The 12,333-nt window shown below is 48.7% G+C and overlaps 3 protein-coding genes across 4 annotated transcripts; 2 read left to right on the top strand and 1 right to left on the bottom strand.

Annotated features, from left to right (window-relative positions):
• The first annotated feature begins 797 nt into the window (after positions 1 to 797).
• LOC119311934 (nuclear pore complex protein NUP58-like) lies at positions 798 to 5,646 on the top strand. The gene is made up of 6 exons (XM_037587653.1): positions 798 to 1,523; positions 1,801 to 1,915; positions 2,573 to 3,007; positions 3,102 to 3,263; positions 3,454 to 3,519; positions 5,117 to 5,646. The coding sequence occupies exons 1-5, from the start codon at positions 817 to 819 to the stop codon at positions 3,490 to 3,492; spliced, it is 1,458 nt and encodes a 485-aa protein (XP_037443550.1). The 5' UTR covers positions 798 to 816; the 3' UTR covers positions 3,493 to 3,519; positions 5,117 to 5,646.
• A 419-nt stretch (positions 5,647 to 6,065) lies between these two features.
• Positions 6,066 to 8,988, top strand: LOC119311933 (probable thylakoidal processing peptidase 2, chloroplastic). Of its 2 annotated transcripts, XM_037587651.1 has the most exons (6): positions 6,066 to 7,512; positions 7,594 to 7,662; positions 7,745 to 7,813; positions 7,921 to 8,007; positions 8,342 to 8,409; positions 8,500 to 8,988. In XM_037587651.1, exons 1-6 carry the CDS (start codon positions 6,388 to 6,390, stop codon positions 8,627 to 8,629), a joined length of 1,548 nt encoding a protein of 515 aa, XP_037443548.1. In that variant the 5' UTR covers positions 6,066 to 6,387; the 3' UTR covers positions 8,630 to 8,988. The 2 variants fall into 2 exon arrangements, 1 of the variants encoding a protein (XP_037443548.1); XR_005151185.1 differs by lacking the exon at positions 8,500 to 8,988 and having other exon boundaries at positions 7,745 to 7,832; positions 8,342 to 8,401.
• A 781-nt stretch (positions 8,989 to 9,769) lies between these two features.
• On the bottom strand, positions 9,770 to 12,328 carry LOC119310238 (the record flags this gene model as incomplete). Its single annotated transcript, XM_037586052.1, has 2 exons — positions 9,770 to 10,801; positions 11,873 to 12,328. Coding segments are annotated over 2 exons (1,224 nt in total), but the record flags the coding sequence as incomplete, so codon positions are not given.
• Between the last annotated feature and the right edge of the window lie 5 nt (positions 12,329 to 12,333).

Genomic DNA, 12,333 nt, shown 5'->3' with positions numbered 1-12,333 from the left:
GCCCGTGTCCAAACGCCCGCAAGCCCCCTAATTTAGTTCCGTTTTGCGAGAGAATTGCGGTCCCATACTGCTCCGTGGACTGATGGGGGTCGGTGTTGGATGGCTTGCGGGGTCTGAACGGGTACGAGAGATTTGAGAGTCGGCTTTGGAGATGCCCTTAGAGCATCTTCAGTAGCCCCCCTTTCCTCATTAAAATTGTGGTATTGGGGAATTGCGAAAAAAATAACTCCAATAGTTTGCTATTGGGGAGCCCAAGTAGATGAATTTTTTTTGTGAACTATTGAAGATGCTCTTCAATGAATATGAATACAATCAGTTACTCCCTTCGTCTCATAATATAAGAGCGTTTTTTACAGTGTCAAAAACGCTCTTATATTATGGGACGGAGGGCGTAGAAAAGTAGGCACGTAATTTATCCAAAGACATATCTTCCACTTCATTGTAGCGGTGAGAAGGATCAAAATCTCAAAAGATGGCCATGAATCATCGCTTATCGGTGTCTCTATAAAGTCCAAATACTCACTTCCACTTTTCTTTTTCCATTCCAGTATTTTCGTTTCAACGGGGACAGTATGTGAAGTGAAAAAAATCACTTCCTCTTTTCTTTTCCACTGGAAAGTGGCGTGGTTCGGAAGCCAAACCAGCCCCAAAGCCCAAACCCATAAATACCCTCGCGTCAACCACCCGGACCCCCGTGACATCCACCGCTGGCCGCCTGGCCCTGTCGCAGCTGACGGCCACCCCAAGGGGCAAACCCGTCCATCCACCCACCCGCCCGCCGCGGGCCGGAGCCCCCTCCCTCCGGTTCGAACCGCCATGTCGCGGCTGGACGGCAACACCGACCTGGACGGCGTCGCCAGGCGCCTCAGCTTCTCCTCCGCCTCCCCGGGCCAGCTGCCGCCCCTCCCGCCCCGGACCAACCGGAGGCAGCCGGCTCTCCCGCCGATCGCGGAGGACCCAGGGGAGCAGCAGGCGTCGGCGTCGTCGACGACGCAGACGCCCCCGTCGTCGCAGGCGCCTCGCGCGACGACGCGCGGGAGGTTCACGGTCTACACGGAGGCACCGCAGTCCGCGCCCCACACGCAGGCGCCCCCCGCACCCCCCGCGGCGTCGACGTCACCGCTCGAGACGCAGCAGGCGACCCCCGCACCCCCCGCGGCGTCGACGTCGCCGCTCGAGACGCAGCAGGCGGTCGCGGCCGCGTTGGGCCGATTGGAGCAGCAACGCCAGGCCGGGCTGCAGCAGGCGTCGGTGGCGGCGCAGCAGCAGCAGGCATTCGTGGCCGCGTACGAGGGATGGGAGCGGGGGCGTCAAGCCGGGCCGCAGCAGCAGCCGTGGGCGGCGGCGTGGACGCAACTGGGGCAGGGTCGTTCACCGTGGCCGCATCAGGCGTGGGCGCAGCCGCAGCCGGAGCAGCAGCAGCAGCAGGTGAGGCTGTACACGGCGGAAGGGGAACCGGCGGGGTACGCGACCAAGTGGGAGGAGCTCCATCCGGTGTCCCAGCACCTTCTCCTGCAAATCGAGTAGGTTCCTGGCCATATCCCATCTCGTTCCCGTCTTTCTTGTCGAATTTGGTACCCGTGGTTCATCGGCTTCCGGCGCTGTGACGTTCTGGGGTTTCGGAAACATCTCGTGGTGGAGGATTCTGCAGGTATTGGGAGGGTCAGAGGAGTTACCCTCTTTGTTCAATTTGTGTATTTAATTGCGTCTCCCTTGATCGGTTTTGTGCTTTGCCTTGGGTTTAGAATGATTTGCCTCATTGCTCTCTGATCATCACCTGGTTCGTCTGTGATTTGGCAGGGACAAGATAAAGGATGAGAGGCGTGCGTGTGAGCAGTTGGAACAATGCAGGCGCCTCAGCGACCCGTCAGTCTCCAGCAAGGGTTTTGAACTGGATGCTCGTCAGATTACCCAGGTTCGGTTTTATTCTGTGGGTGGTTTGTCCTTTAATTTGCAGAAAAGAGGAAGAAAGTAAATGCAGTACCATATATTATATATTAAGCACTGTCAAGTTATCTGCATTGCTCGTTTGGCTATTGCTTTGAGAGTGTCATTCTTCACGGATTGCCCGGTGCCAGCCAATATTAAGCGTCCTTGTGTATCTGAATTGACGCACGGTTGTGCTAGATAGTACTGCATTAGATGTTTATGTTTGATAATTGAGTTGTACTTTGCATACAAATCTATTGGCAGAGCCGTTCTTACTTCATTCAAAGGCTTGAAATGCTACCGTTGCAATGTTCTCCACAGGATATAGATATTTTTTCTGAGGTCAAGTAGGCACAGGGAAGTATTAGCATCAAATAGCTGGTGTGGCATGTTGTATGCATGGAGGGTACACCAGCAAGATGTCTATATGATGCAAAAGTGAAGATACATATCTTACTTGGAGAGTTATCTCTTCAGCTATGCTTTAAATTGGCGGGTTTCTGGGACTTAAACCTCAAATTGAAAAGACTATCGGGACTACCAGGGCAACTTTTTGATATAATGCATGAACCCAACTTGCCGAAAAGCACCTTTAACTTGAACAAATGTTTTTGACAGGAGCAATTTTTTCTTCCTGTAACAGGAGATTGGGTTAATCTCCACCATCATCGACAGGGAGAAGGCTCCCATTCAGAGCTTAATGGCTGATATCAGAGAAATAATGTCGCATGTGGATTTTGCTATATGTGCATATGCAGAAGTGAGACGAAGGTTCGTCAGCGGAGGTGCTGAACTTGCATATTGTGCTGGATCTTCAAGCGCTCCTACTGATTTCAGCCGGCACTCGACAATGGCCCGAACCTTTCGTAACTGTTATGCTTCTGTATATCGGCCTTCTCTCTTTATGCAACACATTGTTGAAAGATTTGAGAAGCAGCTTGAAGAATGTTGCAAATCGATTGGAGAGCTAGAGCAGCTTGTTCAAACGAAGAATGATAAGACCCATCCAGCTTCTTTGAAATCTCTGCCAAAAGTTATGGCGAATGTGCAGGATTATCTTATCTATGTTGCTTCTAAGGTAATATACCTTTCACACAATATCCTTGTTTGGCAACTATAGTTTGATGCTTTCACAGAGAATGGAGCTTATCTGACATTTTTGTTTTGTCCAGGTGGAAAATCTTCATCAACATGCCGAAACATTAAGAACTCAATATCTTAATGATCTGCGAAACTGTGGTAACTGGAATGATCCATTTGTTGAAGCGGATAGAAAAGAGGCAGCGAAACAAGAAGCTGCTGCCAGAATAGTCCATCCAACATTGCCTGTAACTGTAAGTAAACCTTTTGTATAGCAGTTCTCACAAATAACATCTCATATAGTCAGGTTAGTAAACATTGAATTTTATGTAGCAGTTCTCAAAATTAACATATCACGTGCGTCATGTAACTTTGGTTCTCATCCTATCCTTGACTGGTCTTCCAATTTACATTTATTGTCATTCTCATGTGTAATTCACACAGAGTGGTAACACCCGAAGCAGGCGCCAGATGTGTAATTGAATCAGCTTCAGATCAGTCCTTTGTCATGTATGTCCTTTTGTCTCCATCCCTCTTCCCTCCTTTTTTGTTTTACAGCAGCTTGTGATTAACATGTTTAATGAGCAACTGTAGCGGAGTTGTCTGAATCTAGCTTCTAAGGGTAGACTTCTCTTCTAGATATGTAAAAATACCTGGTAATGATGTTGAAATCTGTAGGACTCTTGTCTTCTAAAAATCTGTAGGGCTCAATTTATAAGTAGATGGCTATGGCCACCTCAGTTTTACTTCTTTCTGTGGCAAAGCTAAAATTGCATCAGCAGTTTAGCCCATTTAAAGTTTAAAACACCGACATCGATTTCTGTAGATCAATCACCAATGAAACCTTTTTGAGTCTTCCAACAGCTCAGAATGTAATCGAACTTTTGAATTGACTGCAACCTCCGTCCTGAAAAGATTGTCTTAGATTTGTCTAGATACCTTTTCGGGACGGAGGGAGTATATTATAATCTTCTTTGACCAAAGCTGAATATTAACGTATTGACTGTGATAATCCATGTCATGTTTGAATTTGACACATAAATGATCTTATCGTGGAGCCTTGCACTTGAAGCGTTGATTAGCCGTTACGCGTTTAGGTTGTGAGCCGGGAATCGGGATACAAGATTCGTATCACAAAATAAAATGAAATTTCATGTGACTGTGAAATCTTCCATGCTATCTGATTATAAATTCCATCAGACATGGAACGTTGAAGGTGTTTTTGGTCGAACAAAATTTAGGAGTTGAAGGTGATTGCTGTCGAGGCTTCTCACTGAATGGTTTCGATTAGTACTCGGTGAACTTTTCCACACGGTAAGGACTTGGGTAAACTGTATTTGAAAAATGTCTAGGGCCACACTGTTTGCCGTCCACATGACTTTTGGCATGCATGATGCATTTGATGCTTCCGTTCTTTCTTCCCTTTTTTCCCACTTTTGCGGAATAAACTATTCTACCTTTCCGAGGTGGTATTTGCTTTTTTCTTTACTACTAGGAGCTCCAGCTTGTCAGGGTTTCCAAAGTGCTGAATTACATGCTTCTGTTGCTTTTCTTTTTTCAATTTTTGAACGGTACAGTGTCCGTTGCTTTGTTGAGAACAGCCATATAGTATGTTGCGACGGAGTCAGAGAAGGTTCTTACTCGGTTATGGCACGTTATCGTATTCCATTATCAAATTCTGGTGGTCTGCCCTCTTGCCTTGCCATTTCCTCATTCGTTGTATATGCAGTAATATTGCCTTGTTGGCCAGCGGGAACGTAAGCGCTGACGGCAGTTCATATGTCATACACCGCAAGGATAATCGGGACTTTTAGCTGTTTGACATTTTGCTACTTGACTAGTATTTCAGTATGTGGTCGTGTGTGAACCAGAGCCATACTTGTCATTGACCCAACCTTGCCCAACGACCATCTCTGAATTTTTCTACAGTATTAATAATAACTAACCAGCCTACAGCGCCATCACGACGGGTGGATTTCAGTCTGAATTTATCTAGTACTACTATATATCTGTTGTTCAATTTGTCTATTGCAAACCCTGGTGGCGTGTTGTGGCTCAAGACGGGTGGGTGGATCTAACAACTGTGTTGCTTGAATCGGCCTTGTAGGTTGTTGCTCGTGGGCGGCAATGGATGGCGTGCGTGATCGGTGACCTCGACTGCGACCGGGGAAGGAAGCTGCGGAGAAGCAACCAGTTGGGAACGAACGAGCGGTCAACTTTAGCTTGCTTGGCCTGGCTTTTAGGAGGAGGGGAGGAGACGATGGCACTTGGTGTATTCTAGTGCGAATATGCGCGCTTCAGGTCGTTGTCCCAGTTGAGATGTGGCACGATTCAGTCGGGTCGTACTGGTTCCCTCCCGGCTAGTGGCTGCTGCGACAGGAGGCATCCCGATTTGCTACGTTCTTTGATTCCCAGCCTGGGATTCTCTGTTTTTTCTCTTGGCATCTATACCTAGTTTTTTTTGGGGGGTTTTGGAACCATGTGCACAGGTGTGTTAGTGGATCGTAGATGTGATTACTGTATGATCAGATGGGTAGATAGGGATAAAAGTTGCGCAGAAACTGTACAGGAGTTGACGGGGAGCAAGCCCCATATTGCTTACGATGTGTGGATATAACAGTTACAGAGGAAAAAAAAGTGGATATAACAATTCAGTTATCATCTGTTTTTGCGCCTCGTTTGAGTTGATCATGGGTTGTGAAAACTGTATTCTCCGTGTGAGAATTCGATTTGTTGTTTTTCGTCTGCTCAGCACAGTGACTGTAAAAAAAAAACTTTCTGATGACAATTTTTCTTTCAGAAGAGTCACAATCGCACGTGGATTAACAACCAAATACAACACGGGTAAAAACAAGATGGCCCAAATAGCAGGAGATTCACCGCTCTGTTCAAATATTTTTGGTTGAAAAAAAATTCGGCCATCGCACTCCGGCTTAATTGGGGCCAACCGCAATCGGAAAAAGATCTCCAAAATCCTGGCGGCCCGCACGCTGCCACGCATCCCAACAGAGCATAAAGAAGCCGCCGCTCACCCTCCCTCCAACATCTCCCACTTCTCCCCCTCCCCCACCTTGCCCCCTCCGCCGCTGACCTCGTCGGCCACCGCCGCCGACGAGGCCCCCTGCCGCCGGATGCCCACCCATCCCCTGGACACCCGCTCCGTCACAACCTGAACCCCGCTCCTCGCCCCGGCGAGCCGTGTCAGCATCCGACTCCGCCGATCCTTCCGAACCCTAGATCCCCTGGGCACCCGATCGCGCGCCCCTTCCGGAGGGGCGCCGTCCCGATTGCCCCGGAGGAAATGCTCCGCCGCGCCCCGTGAGATCCGGCCGCCAAGACTCGACCTTTTCGGCCCGCGAGGCGCCGTGACGCCGCGCGATGGCGATCCGCATGACCGTCTCCTACTCCGGCTACGTCGCGCAGAGCCTGGCCTCCACCTTCGGCCTGCGCTGCACCACCGCCGCCGCCGCCGGCTCCGGGGCCGCGCCCGGCGCCGGCTGCCGCGTCCTCCAGGACGCGCTCTCCCGCCCCTTCTGCCTCTTCGCCTCCTCCCGCCGCGTCGAGCAGCACAATGACGCCGAGGACCACAACCACCCCAAGCCCAAGCCCAAGCCTCTCCCGGCCGCCACCGCCGGTGCCGGCCGCCCCGCCAAGGCTCTCCCTGTCGCAGCCGCCGGAGGCAGGCAGCTGACCAAGCTCGTCCCCGCCGACGGGGGCAGCTATTCGCTGTTCGTCTCGCCGTCCGGCTCGACAAAGGCGGATGATCCACCGTCGCTGGCGGTGGGGTTGCTCTCGGTGCTCGCGTCCGGTGTCGGTTCGGGCCCTGGCATAGCCGGCGTGTCCTCGCTGTCGGCGTCGCCGTCGATATCGTCCGGGCTGAACCCCGCCACGCTGCTCCCGTTCTTGCAGGCCACAAAGTGGCTTCCTTGTAGTGATATCATCACCGGTGCGTCGTCCCGCAGGTCGGTACGCCCTGCCGATGTGTCGACCGCACCATCCACACATGTGCCTTCACGTCGTCCTTCACCTTCGCCTGTGCCCTCCCCTGCGGTGGCTGCCCCTTCGAAGGCGGGTATGATGGCCTTGCTTGGTAGCAGCGGTGCCGCGGCTGCCCCCGCCAAGATGGGCGTCAAGGCATTGTTTGGTAGCAGCGGTGCGGTGGCTGCCCCTTCCAAGGTGGGCAGCGTAGTAGCGCCGTTAGTTGGTAGTAGTGCAGTAGCCTCTGGTGCTGCTGGGGTGGTGAGGCAGAGCAGTGCTGCTCTTGGTGGTGCTGCTGGCGTGGTGAGGCAGAACAGTGCTGCTCTTGGTGCTGCTGCAGGGGCGAGCAAGAGAACTAGCTGGCTGTCAAGGTGGGTGAACTCCTGCTCGGATGATGCAAAGACCGTCCTTGCTGCTGTGACTGTACCGCTGCTCCATAAATCCTCCCTAGCGGAGCCGAGGTCCATCCCTTCGAAGTCGATGTATCCAACATTTGATGTTGGTGACCGGATTCTAGCCGAGAGGGTACAGTTAACTCCCAGTCTTCCATGAGTAGCAGTTTCCTGTGGTGTGTGTCTGCTGATGGTGCATACTTGCAATTTGCAGGTTTCATATATTTTCAGGGAGCCTCAAGTTTTGGACATTGTGATCTTCCGTGCACCTCTTGTCCTTCAGGTATGATGATTCAGCTTGTCTTCTTACTTATCTCTGATTCATGATGATGGAATATGTTATAATTTGGACTTCTTTATTGCAGGCATTGGGCTACAGCTCAAGTGATGTGTTCATCAAGAGGGTTGTGGCCAAGGGCGGGGACATCGTTGAAGTAAGCTTTTATCCGAAGGGTAGTGGCTTCTATTTGTTTTCATTCCCCCTCTTATTTCTTTTTTTTGTTGGCATGAATTCTAACCATTTGTATCCTCATCTGAATAGGTGACTGATGGTCAATTATTAGTTAACGGAGTCGTCCAAGATGAGGACTTTGTGCTCGAGCCACCCGATTATGAAATGGATCCAGTGGTACGCCATCTTTGCTTCCTGCATCGTACTAATGATCAAATGTTGTAGCTTGACAAAATCACAAGTTTGATCATATCAAGTTTCTGTGATTAAACTGTTGAACCTGTTATATCGGATGTGAAGATATTAATGCGCTGGCATATTTGCTGCTTAAAATTTTAAATTGGTTGTGTTTTTAAGTTGATAATAATGTGACATGGAAGTCACTGGTTCACTTGTAGATTGGTGGTTCATAAGAGCATACGTGGCTTATCATAATGCAAGCACCTCCATTTTCTGTAATTAGTTTACACTGGAGTATACATATTGATCAGTTGTTATTTGCTTTTTCCAGAGTGTGCCTGAAGGCTACGTGTTTGTGCTAGGGGACAACAGAAACAACAGCTTCGATTCCCATAACTGGTATGCCAAACCTCTATGGAGGATACCTGCTTGATTTCTTGAGACTAATTTCCAGGACATGTAGCTCAGGTGCTATGTTTGTCATTACAGGGGACCGCTACCCGTGAAGAACATTCTTGGGAGATCTGTGCTTCGATACTGGCCACCATCGAAAATAACAGATACAATCTACGACCACATTGACCACGATGTGGTTCATGGCATGGCAGGCATCTCCTGAGATGCACGGTTGGTTCGGCAATGCTAAACCAACCCATTTTTTTTGGCAGAGAATCACTGATGACCTCTGCTGCATTTTTTTTCTCCTCTAGCTATTTATTTGATTGATGTCGCCTTGCACGTAATGCCTGGCTGACTCTCAGTTTTTCCCCTGCCCTACCAGCAGATGCTTGTTTAGAGGCAACAATTCTTGTACTGTAACCAAAGGTCTGGCTCGCCTGTCGAATGAGCATCCATGGCAGCGCATGGAAATTTTGTTATGTTTGGCACAAGGAGAGTTGGTTGATCTGTTTCAGATCATAATGTATAAGAAGCAGAAAGCATGTCATATTGTTCATCCTGTTCCTTGTGGAGAGTTTTGGTTCCCTTCTGAATCCGACATGTTTGTTTGATGAAGGAAACCATCGCCAATTTTGAAACACGCCTTATCACAGGCGATGTTCTTGCCTTGTGTGCTTCGATGTTGTCGATTGTGATACGTAGTTGTGACATTTTGTAATGATTGTGAGTTGTTCGTAAGAAATGATATGTAGTGACTTTTCAGCTTTTAGTATGTTGGCTTCATGGGCAAGATGTTTGTTTAGCAGTACACTTGACAGCCAACTGAGCGAGTGCAAAATATGTGCTTGTGTGTTGTTGATTTTGATCTTGCATTCAAAGAAACTTATCTTTGTTTGAGCAAGTATGTGAAGGATTCTTGTAGCTGTCAATTATTTGAAAGAAATATGAGCAAAATACGTGCTTCTCTGCTGTTGATTTTGATCTTGTATTCAAAGAATCTGTTCTCTTTTTAGCAAGTATACGAGGATTATTGTAGCAGTCAATTGTTCGAAAGAAATATGAACATCTGAGTTTATGATCCTTGCTAAAATATCTACGCTTCTGTCAAAACATTTAACTAGTAAGACATCAAAAGAAAGATTCAGCTTGCATCCATTAGCCGTTGTTTCTTCTAAGACAGCCCTCCCTTTTTCTTTGCAGTGTCACTTGTCTAATTTTCTCTTGTAAGATGTGTTCGTGATGAATGTTCTTTTTTTCTTGAGAATGATGAATGCTCTTCCTTGCCACATTAGAAACAAAATCAAGTGTCATCAATGTATCAATACTGACAAATACTGCATCGCATCATCACCACATTGCATTATGAAGTGGTAGTTGTTTCGATACTGACAAATATATCTACAACTCCAGGTAATAAGCTCAAATCAACCACCCCACTGTGGTCCGGAGAAAAAGGCAGCAACATGGTCAAGAACAGTAGTACAAAATTTCAACATTGCGTTACAGACAAACCACATTTGCAGGTACACTTCCGGCCCCGACAATTATACACGGAATTGATGTGTATGTGCAATTTCCTATCAGCCCCTATCACTATCAGAAGTAAATAAACAAGAAGAAACCGTTACCACTTTACATCCAGTGACAACGGATCAGGCGGCAGGACCAACGACATGAAGTCTGCGAAGGAGACATTCGAAGTCAGGCTGCTCCACGACGTAGCGTCCGCTATCTGTAAAGATTTCCTCACCTTCTTCACCGATATAGCCTTGAGCCTCCCCTCTTCCTCAACCCTGGCGATGACGTCAAGCGTGATTCGCTGGACCACAGGCAGGGTTTTCCACTCTGGAACATCGTCCCAGATGTCGTCCTCTTCAGTAATGTCCCTCTCGAGCTCCAAACGGAATTTTACCAGGGTCATTGACGTCACTCTAGCTTCGAAGAAGTTCATTGTTCTGTTGAACCCATTCCTCTCACTGAACCAAGTCTTCAGGAGTTTTTCAAGCCTCGGCAGCCTTGGACTAATTGAGCAGAACGCACATGCTGAGATCAACCGATCTGACATGTCGTTCACTTCAGACTGGTCTGATAGTAACTCGATGGCGTCATCAGAAGTCAACAAGGGCTTCATGTGCCCCCCAGAGACATTGGTTTCATGTGCAACTATGGTAACCGATGATCCAACAACACGCATGTGAAGTAACGGAGCACAGGTTGAGTGGCTGAGGGGCAATATCTGACTTAGGTCCTTGTTAGTAGCCACCAAGCTTCCATTTGCTAAGAGACCTATACTGTGAGGATGGGAAAAGAACACTCTCTGTGCACCAGTAATCTTTAATGCAACACCAGCAGCAACAAGTACCCTCTTCAACCCTGTATACGTGGCATTCAACTGCATATGAGGTGCAACATAAGATTTTGCAGCAGTTGATTGGTGAAACAAATATTGCAAGAAACAAACAGGAGAATAAAAGATGGTACCAACATATTTAGTCATGACCAGCTTACAAGAAATGCCAAGCAGAGTATGTGGCATGTCTACTTTTTACTTGGTGACTGTTATAGACATAACTGACACACAGCAAACAAAAATATCCAAGAGCAGTTTCTCTCAGTTCTGCAGCATGCAACAATCAAAGATATGCCGACTTGAATGCTATACATTATGATTTATAATTAACTACAAAAGCAAAACTGCATATGTCTGATTATCCGATTTGTGTCCATTCCTTGTCCACCCAGAACAACCCCTTTGCCCAGGCATGCTAGAACAAAATGTTTGTATCACGTCTTTGATATTTTGGACAGAGTTAAGCTAAATTCAAAAATCAAACATTCAAGAAGTTATATTAGGTCAACTACATAGAAGTAGAAGCCACTGAGAAGAAGAGTCCAGTGTTTTGGCATCTCGCATATTGGGCATTGATTTGCCAGGCATTCCCATATGTGTGTTAATGTACTTAAATGGATAAACATAGCAAATTTAATGCACATAGCAAGTCACACACTGGATAATTCTATCTTCTTCCATTATTACTATACAACAGTTGAGTAATGCTTAGGTGGCAGTGGCACTGTGCAATCAGGGTCAGAACAAGTGGTACCATACTGTAGGTTTTGATGTTCAATTTTGTTGCATATATCCTTACAATTTTACTTGCAAATCTAGGAGAAAATTGTTCCAATTGACACAATGTACACACAACGAAAATTAAACAAGATATATCTGTACTGAATGTTCAGGCACCGCAACAACCACAATCAATTCGAAGTCACAATCAAAACTAAAAGGGGGTAAGCAGCAGCTAGATCATTCACCAATTAGAGTGATTAGCTTCATCTTAAAGGTGACACAACTTCAATTCCGTACCGATACCACCGCTAGCATAGCATAGCAAGCAAGCAAGCAACAGGAAGCAAAAATCTGAAGCAACAGCAAAGCTAAAAGTCAAACAGCACTCACCGACGGCAACTGGAGCTCCGCGAGGTCCCCGCCTGCGCTGTCGGAGACGAACACCTCGAGCGGCCCGACGAGGTCGAGGTCCCTGACGCCAGAGCCGAACGCCAGCGCGCCGTCGCCGGCGACGAAGTCGACCCCGTCGGGCCCGAGCACCTCCTCGACCGCGGGCGCCTCGGGGCGGCTCCAGTCGACGAAGCCGTCGGAGGCCCGCGCCAGCGCGGCCGCGGCCCCCCCCGCGCGGGCGCGGAACTCGTAGCGCTGCACGGCGCCGACGAGCGCGCCCCCGGCGTCGAGCGGCCAGACCCGGACCTCGGCGTCGGGGTCCCAGCCGTACTTGTCGGCGACGGCGTCGACGACGTCGTCGAAGAAGGTGGGATCCGGGGCGGGCGCCGGCTCGCGGCCCGCGAAGGCGTAGGCGTGCGCCGAGGCGTTGGAGGTGGCCGGGAGCTGGGAGAGCGAGGCGG

This window comes from Triticum dicoccoides, chromosome 5B, assembly GCF_002162155.2.
Source record: "Triticum dicoccoides isolate Atlit2015 ecotype Zavitan chromosome 5B, WEW_v2.0, whole genome shotgun sequence".
NCBI classification, from domain to species: Eukaryota; Viridiplantae; Streptophyta; class Magnoliopsida; order Poales; family Poaceae; genus Triticum; species Triticum dicoccoides.
The sequence above is the reverse complement of the archived record's forward strand: the minus strand, read 5'-3'. Positions and strand labels throughout refer to the sequence as shown.

Bases quoted from the DNA above. Each gene is read 5' to 3' on its own strand.
- LOC119311934 (XM_037587653.1), top strand. From the start codon at position 817: ATGTCGCGGCTGGACGGCAACACCGACCTGGACGGCGTCGCCAGGCGC. The intron at 1,524-1,800 runs GTAGGTTCCTGG...GTGATTTGGCAG, and splicing joins CACCTTCTCCTGCAAATCGA to GGACAAGATAAAGGATGAGA. The intron at 3,008-3,101 runs GTAATATACCTT...TGTTTTGTCCAG, and splicing joins TTATCTATGTTGCTTCTAAG to GTGGAAAATCTTCATCAACA.
- LOC119311933 (XM_037587651.1), top strand. From the start codon at position 6,388: ATGGCGATCCGCATGACCGTCTCCTACTCCGGCTACGTCGCGCAGAGC. The intron at 7,513-7,593 runs GTACAGTTAACT...TGCAATTTGCAG, and splicing joins ACCGGATTCTAGCCGAGAGG to GTTTCATATATTTTCAGGGA. The intron at 8,410-8,499 runs GTATGCCAAACC...TTGTCATTACAG, and splicing joins AGCTTCGATTCCCATAACTG to GGGACCGCTACCCGTGAAGA.